At 36.0% G+C, this 13,194-nt stretch overlaps 1 protein-coding gene across 1 annotated transcript; it reads left to right on the top strand.

Moving 5' to 3' along the window:
* Nucleotides 1-1,613: 1,613 nt before the first annotated feature.
* ERI1 (3'-5' exoribonuclease 1) lies at nucleotides 1,614-11,150 on the top strand. Its single transcript, XM_051213760.1, has 2 exons — nucleotides 1,614-1,693; nucleotides 7,140-11,150. Exon 2 carries the CDS (start codon nucleotides 7,870-7,872, stop codon nucleotides 9,601-9,603), a length of 1,734 nt encoding a protein of 577 aa, XP_051069759.1. The 5' UTR covers nucleotides 1,614-1,693; nucleotides 7,140-7,869; the 3' UTR covers nucleotides 9,604-11,150.
* Nucleotides 11,151-13,194: the final 2,044 nt, after the last annotated feature.

Below are 13,194 nucleotides of genomic sequence, written 5' to 3'. Positions count from 1 at the left end.
GGCGAATCACTTCATCACTTTACATACCGCAGAGATTCCCTCCCTTTCGGTTCATACAAATCGCCAATGCACATTTTGGAACTTATAACCATTAAATATCTCGATAACTTTGGTCTGCAAAATAAGCTTGGTGAGACCCGATCAAATGCTTACTAGATTGCTGGTAGGAGTAAAACACTGTATCTCAAATTCATTAAGCATAAGTTTCATTCTATATGTAGCTCAATGTTGATTACCAAACTACCGGAAGAACGTAGTAAGTCCTGTCTTCAAAACAGGAAGACGACACAAACCTGAGAACTATCGGAACACAAACCTAACCAACGAGGTTGTTAAAATTTTGGAGAAGATTATTCAATTGTTGTTTACGTATCTAGGCAAAACGTCGGATCATTTTTGAAGAGCAGTATGCTTTCGGGAAATGTTATCTGTGGTTAACATACTCACCAGTAACTCGAGTACGTCAATGCGGCCTCAAAGATTAGAATCTACTAACAGATGTAGCCTTCGGTGAATCACATCGAGCCACCTGTTGTCCAGATACACAGTGACCTGAGAGTCACTATTCGACAAGACTTGAGAATTACTACTATGTGTTCATACCAAAGAAATTTGGGGAAGATGAGAGATCAACACAGGTCACCCGGTTTCCTGTCCTTTACAAACCGAAACTAAATTTTTTTAAACATAGAGCACTCCAATGAGCGGAAAATAAATTGGATAACAGATCATAAGGTGAGCAAATTCGAGCCTATTTAAAATTTTCAATACTCTTTATGTTTCGGCTTTTAATTTACCGGGATTTCTTTGGTGGGTGTGTTTTGTGATAACCTGAGTTACCCCAAGTAATTATGGGCATTACTTAAATAGTAAGCTAAGCTCAGTCTCAACAGAAACCTTAGGGGTTACATCTGAAAATTGGAATCACAACGTAGCAGAATGAACTGTAGGCACACCTGATACTTTACAGGAGTAATCCAATCCTGGGATTCAATGGCGGCTTAGGTGGTCCAAGAAAATTCTCAGGAACCGTAAAGAGGCATTTCAACATATTCTTAAGGGTTCAGGACAGTACTTAATTATGTTTTACCAATGATTCTCTTTTGACAAGCTGAACCTTTTCCCGTTGTCATATCACAGAACTAGAGGCGACTTGATTACAGTGTACAAATTGCTTAGTGATAAATTTGCACCCAATGTCCCCTCATTTTTCTTGTCTTCCAAAACAGAGAATTTACGAGGACACTCCAAAAATATTCACAAGCCCAGAACAAATTACTTGTCAGCTGACCATCGACTTTCCCATAGAATCATCAACGAGTGGAGTTCACTACCTCAGCAAGTGGTCGAGGCTCCATCCGTCGACTCTTTCAAAAGGAAGCTGGATCAACTGAAAGATCACCATCGCCAGGACTAACATAGGCCATCAAGCCTCCTGTCCTTCACAAACTGAAAATGAAATATATCTAGGTCTTTACCTGAAGGTATCAGTGGTCTACCCCTATAAGACACAAAGGATCGCTAAGATAAAGCTTCTTCTATTACGCCTACAACCATTTGGATCCTTTTATTTTTATATTTGGACTGTAGATACATTGGAGCTTGAATAGTATGTTTGTAGTCAGCGGGCATGTGTAGGTCATTAGTGTCATGCCAGGTGATTAATTGTTGTTTTTATCGATCACGTCTTATGGTAAGTTTCATGTTTATCCAGAGGGTTTAGGATAGATTACTGGCCTTAAGTTTTAACCTTTTGGCTTAAACTTACCAATGAATCACTCAATGAAACCTTCCGAAGTGTCTCGGTAGTACATTTTCAAAGAAAAACATATGGTATAATTAGTTCCAATAAAATAAATCAACATACTGAATCCAAATGCCTTCTAGGTTTGCTTAGGGAAAAAAGTGTGTGTGGTGTATCATCAGTAGGGTGTTGTAGATGTATTTACCCGAGCTTCCAATTTTGGGGTATTTTGGGGAAACTCCCGAAGTCAAATGACCTTCACCAGTGCTTGGGGAACTTTAAGAAAACTTTGGGGTTTTTGTGCCATTTCCCAAAAATTTACTATAGCGGCTTCCCCAAAATGTGCCAACTTTTCCCCGAGATTGGGAGCTCGGGTAAATGTGCCCAGGTTGATAACAATCACTCAGCCCTTCAGTTTAGTGAGTAACTTCTTGGATTGACTTTCATACTAGGTGTGTATGTTGTGTTTTCCCAAAGTAAACGTGGTCTTATAGTCATGCTTCTGTATGTATAACCTTTGTATATTTAGAGTTATCTTGTGGTTTTGCTGGTGTATGTTTGGTATCAAACTAGTATAGGTACTTAATCACTAGTCTTACTGACAGTTGCCTATTTCTTGCTCGTCTCAAAGGTACTGTGAGAACTGGGAGAGGTGTTCACCGGTGCTTCGTCGTTCTTACTTATACCTCAATGAGTGCAGTTCGGATGGTTTGGCGGTCCACATGAGCTCATCTAGATTTCTCTGGGCATCCATTTATTTTGCCGTCCTAATTACTTACTTGTGAATCTAAGCATTTTTTGGGTGCGCACGATATGTATATGTCTACATAGTTGTATTCCTTACATGGTTAATAATATTCGAGTGGTCCTATCGTTTTCTAAAAGTATATTACCGGACTCCAACGCTTTTTATATTCTCAGCACCGTATGTTTCATCTGTTGCTTATTTGAATAGGTGAAATGTTTTCTGAGTGCATTCTGTATTCGACATTTTTTTATCTACGTTATATTAACGTGGTCAGTCGACAGAATATGTAGAGACGTAGATAGGATACATGTCCACTTAGCACCATGTAATCATCTTCCTCATTCATGGAGTTTACACAGAACACTAAAGTGGTGGGGCAGCTAAAAATATACATAGCCTCAAACACCATATGGAAACGCTGAGTTTTACAGAAAGTTTTATGACCTTCAGAAAGCCGGGTCTTGAACGTAGAAGTTGTAACGGGTGATTCTAACGCTCCATCAGTGGGTCAAGTTTAACTAAGGAACACTTAGATGTATCTTCTGGTGTCCTAAATCAACAAACATTGCGGTGTCCGTCTGCTGCGACTGCTCAGACGTCCGATTCTTCCTACCAGGTACAAACTTTGGCATAAGGGAAGACATTGTCTAACCTGGCGATCAACACAATAGTGGACACAAATATATGTCACCACAAGGTATCGTTGAAAAGACGGCTACTACTCCTAGAGCATATGCTTGGGATTCATACCCTTGTGAGGGCGTGCATTTCTGTGGGTTTTATTGAACGTAAGAAAATCCCAACCGGATTATATTTATTTGCTCACTAAACACGAATGGTTACTGGTACAACTGGTACAGCACTAACGTAATTATGCTCATACTAGGAAATGAAGTTATAATACAACAGATGAAAAAGGGAGTATGCTCAAAAACAAGTGAACGGGAATAATAATATATAATTACACAAACAGTTAAGGTAAATTAAGTTAAAACAACATATATAAACGAACAATATTGTTTTTGATTTAATCCTCATCAGGCTCTACTCTAATATACAGTAATATTTATATGCATATACGAAGCTCCCAAATGCCATGAAACGGCTGAAAGTGGGCACAGTCCGCTCTCACTTTCGAAATGCTCTCACATGGCCACGCGTTTATTCCCTCTGCCAGGGAAGTTCTACTCATCGCATTCTCGTGGCCGGGGTGTTGTTTACGGAATTGAGAGGACGAAAAGCGAATGTCCGACGGTTTAACCGGGTTGGTGGATACGGAGAGTCCACCGAAGGGAGTTGGAAAACCCTGATTTCAAACCAATGGTGCACATGGGCTGCAGTATGAACCAATCGTTGGTCACTGGCTACCATGGAACTGCGTCTCCTTACGATGCTCCACTGCTTTGTGGATCAGACCTTTAGGTCGAAGGCTCTGGGTGTGAACCCCTAAGGAAACCACCTGCTTTGGTTTGGGCACCCAGGCAGTATCCCAGCCCTCACACAAATCAAACGAGATTTGTGTGGCACATATGTATCTGGTGCCCCCCCGTACCAGTATCTATGTGTCCAAATAAATAATAAATAAAGCATATATACTTATTTTTACAGGATGATAATAATACTAATAATAAACTTCTGTTAGATATGGTGATAGTGAGGTTAAATGAACGAAGTTATTAAAAAGGTTTTAAACTAGGAGATTTTAATAATCGTTTGATTGTTAATGGCTTAAGTATTCATCAAAAGATGGATAGGGAAGTTGTCATTGGGGAAGGATGACTCAGCATGATAAGATAAAAAGTAATCAGAATGATCGTGAAAACAAAATCAACCAGTTGGGGGTAGATGATTTAAGGGGAAGATGGAAGGTGAAACAGATGGTTGTAAAGGAAGAAGAGTAGGAAAAAGAGAAAGAAATTATAAGACATTAAGAACATGGTAGAAGAAGAGGTTGTACCAGTCTCTTATGCACACACAATCCTGGTTTTTCCAGATGTATGGCTAATGCTTCGGCAATGCAAAGAAGATGCAGTCTAATTGTCTTTGGAAGACTTCTACTTACTTTGTAGATGACTTTGAACGCAGAGTCTGTCTTGATCTAGTGACCTGTGTTCACAGGATCCCCTTACCACTTCATAGCAAAGTGGCTGGCAAATCTCCTAGAACCCGTCAGAAAACGCATTTGTAAACACTCAGTACGTGATACATTCGAATTTATCGAGCACATAAAAGAAGTGAATGTAACTGACCAAATTATGCTATCACTGGATGTCGAATCATTGTTCACTAATGTTCCACTCACAGAGACCATTAATTTTATCTGCAAGTACGTAAACAATAATGAGATTAATATCGGAATACCGGATATTTATTTGAAGGAACTATTACTACGTTGCACTTGCAATGTGCAATTCACATTCAAGGACGTAATTTATAGACAGAAGGATGGCATGGCGATGGGATCCCCACTTGGTCCATTACTAGCAGATTGCTTCATGGCCAGTTTAGAAAACAACCAAGTCAAAACGATTATAGGAAACCTCCATTTGTATAAAAGGTACGTAGATGATATCTTGATCGTCTGTGACAACAAATCTGAATTGAGTCATCTAAAGACGTTTAATAATTGCCACCCAGCAATAAAATTCACACTAGAAGTTGGAAACAAACAAAATATTCGCTTTCTTGATGTGGAAATAACAAGAAAACAAAATGGAACTCTAAGAAGATCTATCTACAGGAAACCCATGTGGAATGGCCAACTATGAAGTTTCCACAGCTCGGTTCCCATCAGTAGAAAAAGAAACTTAATAATAACACTCGCCACAAGAATACGAAGGATCTGTAGCCCCGAGGTTGTAGAGGAAGAATTGAGCCTTTTAAAAGAGATACTTATCAAAAACGAATATCCGTCTATATTCATTGATAAGAACATGAAGCCGAGAACTCCGAAAACAAATAATTACAGCCATCTGTTTCACCTTTCATCTTCCCCTTAAATCATCTACCCCCAACTGGTTGATTTTGTTTTCACGATCATTCTGATTACTTTTTATCTTATCATGCTGAGTCATCCTTCCCCAATGACAACTTCCCTATCCATCTTTTGATGAATACTTAAGCCATTAACAATCAAACGATTATTAAAATCTCCTAGTTTAAAACCTTTTTAATAACTTCGTTCATTTAACCTCACTATCACCATATCTAACAGAAGTTTATTATCAGTATTATTATCATCCTGTAAAAATAAGTATATATATTTGCGATTGTACAGCTTTGAAAATGAATTCGCCGAAACGAGAACACTTCGCTGAACCAATCTTACTTATTTAATGTTTTAATGGGTGTATTCCGTTTACTTAAAAAAACATACGAAATTATTAAACCAATCAAGATAATGATAACAGTGGAATATATTACATAAATTAAGTTAAGGGAGTCCCTTTTATTAATTGGATTATGGATCGATACTTTCTGAATTACGGGCGTTTGGGAGGTTTTTCTAATACGAAATCGAATATGCGCTAACAGTTTAGACCATACGCTTAACTTACAGCATCTCAATAATAATCTCTTAGTCGACGAAGTTGAAGAAGCATAGGTAATCTCACCTTAATTCGCTAATTGTACGCGACGGCTTTCTGGTGTACTACCGTTCGGAAGCCTGTCTTTCTATGTTTTAGGGATTTCGTGGACAAGGGTCACATTAATTTGGATACATTTACTAAGTCTGCCTCTCCGCTTCCGAATAAAAGACACTTTATTACTTATACGTTCCTGTACTAGTAAAAATTACTCAATTTATTAGTGATCCACGAATGCATTGTATTCTATTAGTATTTTAGTGGTATATTACCAGTTGCATAGAAAATTCAATTATTATGTTTGGTGGTGAGATTTTACTTCTTTGTTCTATTAAAAATATTAGTTTGTTTTTGAAGAAATATAGAACTCAGATCGAATGAATATAGCTATAAAACACTTCAGATAATTTTGAGTTGATTTGTTGTATGGGTATGTATGCACGTTCAGTGATATATTCGTGATGTGTACTTAGTTTTATTTATTTTCGTTCTTGTTAGGGACGTTAGATCCCCAGAACTCACTTGGGAAATGACCTAATTTTGTCATTTATTTAGGAGATTTAAATTTCTTTGTTTTCGTGCCAAAGGCGCTCTTGTCACCTTTATGTCGTATTTCCCAATGGGAAATATCTTAAATGCTATTGGTCCGTTGCATCTTTTAGTATGCTATTTAGTAACTCTCCCCAAGGACGGTTTTGTACTCATATATACGTTTTGAATTGTGTTTGTTGTTATCGTTTCTGGCTGTTTGCAGAATATAATTCCTCATTCCAAGCTTGGATTCCTCCCTCTAGTTAGCGGGGCTGGGACGCATCTATAGCTAGTTTACTGGTCTTTGGTCACCGAGTCTTGTTTCTCGTTCGCAAATTAAGTGAACTCGTGATAGCTTCAACCTTAGCAGTTTTATTTTCAGTCGATTAATGATTTGCTTTCTTTCGTGATTGCCACTGTATACATGGTTATTACCTGTCTGTTTCTCGCCAAAATATGAGTGTTTTTATTGTACTCTTTAGTTTTGGACCGTTATTATCACACTAACTTCCTTTTTATTCGTTTTTAGCTAACTAATCCGATAAATTTAGTTATTAACCATTGTTACATTGATGTTTCAAGTTCAAATCAATCTTTATTTTAATCCTATTTCGATAATCTGTCCATAATATATCCACTTAGTTAATGTTTTGGTAGTTATTCACCAAATAATCGACAAAGCTATTGTAGACCTAGGACATGTTCATCAACAAATCACATGTTCTAGTCATGCCAGCAGTTATCCAACTCTTACAATTTATTCATCATTTCTATTTTGATTGTGTCTAGTTCAATCATCAAATCTATTCAAGAAAGAAGCTTTCACTTACTGTAACAACCAAAAGTAAATCTTTCTCACTGCGTCATCATTGATAGTTCGAAGTTTATTTTAGGTTAAAGTTTTTTCAGAATATTCACGTCATTTTGATCAATTATGGGCTATTGCCTTAACTTCCGACAAATTGTGAAAATTATCCACTAACCACTGTATGGCATCTTCTATATTAAACATTCTTCCCACAACATAAACCAACAATTATACTGCTGTTTCCATAACTAATCATTCTCATCGACACCATATTTTTTTTGTGCATATTGACTGTTCGTTGTAAAATTTTTATGATTATCAGGTATATTCTTTTTTTACCTGTCGTCAATTCTGTGTATCATTAATAACCAGTTCTTCCCAATATTGACCATAATTATAATCTCTTTACTCTTCAGTTAGTTATTTATCTTATTCCAATTTTTCAATTACAATGAATCCGTCTACCAGTGTACCGTTAAATGTGCTGTCAGGATATACTGATAATATTAATCATACTATTCGAGAGGTATTTGATAGTGATTATTATGAAATCAACGGTTTGCTCGATCCATTTAAAAACGGGACGCAAAACAATGTGCAACAACATGGTGATGAACTGTACATTCAAAGGTCGATGGATAATGGCTTAGACGAAACGACTAGTGTAGATTTACAAATGATACAAGCCGATCAGGACTCATCGTTTATACAATCTTCAGAGTCAGATATCGAATTGCATAATCTAGAAGAATTATTAGCTCGAACATCGATTAGTGATGTTTACTTAGGACCTGTTAAAAACAATGATGGTAAAATCATTCCTTTAGATGTTGAACGTCGTGCAATTCTCAATAATAGTCTGGCATCATTGCCATATTCTTCAACATCCCTTGCTTTTTCTCCACCTGGTATACAAATTATAACAGAAATGTGGACTACATTTCTACGAGATCGTTTGAGTCATTGTAATAGCCGTATACACAATATGTCTGTAGATAATCTACGCACCTGTCTATATGATCATAGTTTAAATCAATTGGGAAGCACTACCGTATTAAAACGTCGTTTACAAGAGTTTGTGCGACGAGCACGCGTAGTACAATCAATTGATCACAATATTGAAATCCAAATCAGTGATGATGACGGAGATGATAATGAGAATAGCGGTTTCAGCTACGGTGGTCATGATAGTGTTCTTGGCGAAGTTAATCTAAACTCTCAAATAACTAACAATTGTGGGAATGATAGACGCAGACTGACAAATCCATCAGTTACAACGACGACAAAACTACTAAAACCTGTTATATTGACACCAGATACATTCTATGACTACTTATTAATTATTGACCTGGAAGCTACTTGTGAATCAAAAGAGAAGATAACCACTGATGCCGACTATCCACATGAAATCATTGAATTTCCCATATTACTATATAGTACAAGGTTACGCAAGTGCGTCAGTGTATTTCATGCTTATTGTAAGCCAAGATTACATCCAGACCTTAGTGAGTTTTGTACAGATCTAACACAGATTCAACAAATCCAAGTAGATAACGCCCAACCATTTCCTCATGTTTTGTTACAGATTGAAGAATGGCTGTTCAAAAGACATAAACTGGCCAACAAGAGATGTGCCATTGTATGTGATTGTAGTGCAGATATGAGTAAATTTATGCGTATTCAATGTCGTCTGGCTAACATATCTATACCTAGTTGGGCCAATATATGGATTAACTTGACCAAATCATTTCGCGCTTTCTACAAGTTTCCATCACGCTATCGTATAACATTGAATGTTATGTTACATGATTTGGGTTTATCTTTTGTTGGTCAGCGACATCGTGGTTTAGATGATGCTATTAATATACTACGTATCGTACGTGTATTATTGTCTGATGGGTGTTTGCTTCGTGTCAATGAACGTATTGATTTTGATAGACCTCCTTCTTTTGTATCCTCTGTACCAAGGCATGTGACGCAGGTCACATCAGGTTTGATGGGGAGCAAACTGGTTTTACTATCACCATCTCCACGAAAAAACAAATCAAGCAGTGCCGGGATTGGTCGTCACAATCGTACTGTTGGAAACAAACACGTAACTCCAAGTGATCTTGACGACAGCAATCGAGAATCGTTATTATGGTTAGCCAGTATTCAGAAAACTCGGATAAATAGAGATAATTAAGCATGTTCACATTTTCATATTTCGTTTACACTCTTTCAAAGTTTAGCGTAGTAGATGTCTGTTTTTTCATTAGTAACTTTTGTTTCTATCTTTATGCATAACTAACTCATATGTCCTAATGTATGCTTATTTTGACTGTTTTCTATTATTCAAGTACTATAAATATACTGCACAGAAATATATACAGTTGCAAACTGGTAAAATGACCAGAAATTAAGTAACCTATTCGGTTGGATTATTTGCCCCTAAATATCTATAAAAGATAGTTATGTGGAGATTTATTTTTCGTGTGTTTATGATTTCTCTCCCTAATCTTATGTTTTATTCTCAGCTTCCTACCAAAAAGCCTGTATGATTGATTGTCTCAGTTAAAAGGGAATGATGATAATAAAGTAGTTAACCAAACTTCTATTATTTGTTTTTGGCTGTCTGCTTTCTATCAGTTTTCTTTTAACGTTAAATTATAACGATGTGTAAGCTTAATTATTTTTGTTGTCTTAAAAAAATTCAGGTTTTATTCTGTACACAGGAATTTTGTGATGGCCTATGGATTAATGTCACAAAATCCTTTCTTCCTATGCTCTTTATTTGCATGTATTAGTCTCTTTTATTTAGAACATTTTGTTTCAATATTTTTTATTATGAACTGATGTGATGTAATATAAAGTAATTGAATTATCTCTATGTCAGAATAATAATGATTGTTTATTGATACATTCTCTTTGACTGCAGCTATCACGAATAATTCAAATAGAAATTCATTTGTACATAGTTCCGATTTTTTCTAGTAGTATGTTCTTTACACATTAAGCGAACAGTTATAACTTAAAAGGTTTTATTTTGAGGTTGGGAGAATTCCGTTGTGATGAGATACATTTCCTCATATTTCAGGTCACGACTACAGTTAACGGTATTATTTCTGATTAAATATAAGCCGTACAATCGTTTAATTAGTATTGTATTGCACGGGATACCATACAACTTGATACGTATAGTGAAAGTGTGATTGGTTGCTGAGCGCGGACAAACAGGCACTTAGCGTAATTAACTATTAAATATGTGATTCCCTTCCCTCCCATTGATCTCTATTCCAGACTCACCGAGTTTCACTGCTTGTAACTATGTTGAATAAACTATTATCTAGTATTAATCTGGTTCTGTATTCTGGTCGTGGATGCTTGGTCTAATATAACGTATACCGAGGAAGAGAAAAATATTTTAAACCGTCCGGTATATTATAATTCAGAGTTGTCAAAGCGAAAGGAAATGGAAAATCGTAGGGGTACAGATACTATTAGTAGTAAATTACTAAAATAAAGTATATGCAAAATCGCGTTAATACGGAATGATAAGATGCTTACGGTTGAAAACCGAAAAATGAAAATATTGCACCTGATATGATTGCCTTAATCTCTAAACATTAATTATGACTTTCGTGAAATCGTAGCCAAATTACTTTGAGATAACACTAGCCCTAAAAATAACGGAATTGTGACCTGATGCAAAGTTTTAGTTTGGTCACGTTTCCTCAATTTATTTCATTCCGGATCAGATTTTTACGTTGATGAGTTGTGTTTGTGTAAAGTACTCAAGCTATGTCGGTTGATTAATATCTACAGCTACGTGGCATAGATTCTTCGGGTACATGCGTTATCGAATAACTGCTGTATAGATATTTTTAGAGACAATGCTTCAATCTTAGAACAGACTACTGTACAAACTTAGTTTAAATATAAGTGGTAAAACCAGTTCACATGAGGAATGGGTAATTTAGATAAGTATAGTAAAAGCTAGAGAGGATTAGGTGAATATGGGCCACCTTTAGAACATTCTCGATGTTGTTCTTGCTGTAGAAGATCAAATTTACGACGAGTCGGTGAGAGCTGTTTTGCTCTATGTCTGAAAAATCTGGCCTCGGAGTTGAGAATGATATGCAACTTTCTGTGTTTGGTCATCGCCGTCTCCGAAAGATTGCTGACATCCAATTACAACACCATGTTAGTAATGTGAAGATTCGAGAACGTGTATTTGAACACAGTGACAATAAGTCAATTGATGTCACTGTTGCATCCGAAAAAGATTAAATTATGGGTAACTTTTGGGAACTATTTATAGACTGTTGTTGTACATATATACTTATTGTATAACTGTCAAGTAACTAGATCATATATATTTATATTCGTTTTATCATAATCTTTTATTTGATCTGTTGACTGCTATTATACGATTCTACTATTCTTAAGTTATTCCCAATCTATTTCTTACAGTCTCTCACACTCATAGGCACTTTTGACTTGATCTTGTATAATTGTTATTTTCTATTTTATGGCGTTTTGCGGTCTGGTTTGCTTGCATATAAACTATGTATGTCTGAAATACATTATTCATACAGTGAGATTGACTTTTGAACTCGACGGGCAGGACTAGACGGGAGGGACCAATAAGGATTGAGTTGACGCAAGGCTGCTAGCGTTGTTTTGACGTGTCATTGGTTTAGCAGTTGTTTACTGCAGTGGCTTATTGTTTTACGCGTACAACTTTCAGGTAAGTTCCAGGTTCGAATATTACTTTGATTTGAGCAAACGAGTAGTGTCATTAGCCCTCGTAACTCGACTATGGTTCGTACCCAAGTACCTAATCGAGCCAGTTAATTAAGAATTGAAAGTACTCATTTTCAAACAGTAACCCCCATCTTCCCATCATTTCAGTTGAATAGTGATCTTTTCTCTGCTTATATATTCCATGTTAAATACACCAACCACATATAGGCTCCTTATGACACAATGAACCTAACCAATAAATAGGATAAAGAAATATGATAGAATGACAAACACATAAACAAGAGAACACACATCTTATGACATGATGATGACATTAAACGCATTAAATACTCTTGGCACTGATACCATAATTAGTCATGATGATTAGTGGTTTGAAAGTGAAATAACCAACTACCATATTTGGTAAATAACTTACACAAAGAATACAACACAAAACATAGCAGATATTACTATGCAGTCTCATGTACTGGTGTCGCCAAATTTAAAAGATAAAACATACAATTAACTAAAGACCAAAATTGGACAAAGACAACAGTTTTTTTCAGTTGATGATTATTGATTGGTTGTAGTGTACATGCATACACAAACTTTTTCGTAAGATAAGAAAATTTCTGGTCAAGGAAAAAAAATAACAGACTAAACGACTATGAAGAAATCTGATGTGAGAGAGGATAGAAATATTTAGATGCATATTTTATTAAATTAAGTCATTGGATAATCAAATAGTATGAAATAAAGCTACTCATTTTCATGTGATCCATATACACACACAAATAAATATCGGGGATTTTATTGTGCTGATTTCAAATTAATGGATGTATAAAGCACTTAATACGTATTTATTTCACTGGCTAAATAACAAGTGTTGTGAGGTTTGTAAGAAGAAGGAACAAACGTATTCTGTACAATGTTACTGTTGCTGATCTCAATCAATAATACTAATCCCCATTTTGTTTTAGGATGATATTTCGTCATTGTTGTTAAACGAAATTCCAAAGAATTGGAGCATAGAACAGAAGAGACGGAAAGC

The sequence above is a fragment of the Schistosoma haematobium genome, chromosome 3 (genome assembly GCF_000699445.3).
Source record: "Schistosoma haematobium chromosome 3, whole genome shotgun sequence".
NCBI lineage: Eukaryota > Metazoa > Platyhelminthes > Trematoda > Strigeidida > Schistosomatidae > Schistosoma > Schistosoma haematobium.
Note: the sequence above shows the minus strand (reverse complement) of the source record. Positions and strands in the feature narration are given on the sequence as shown.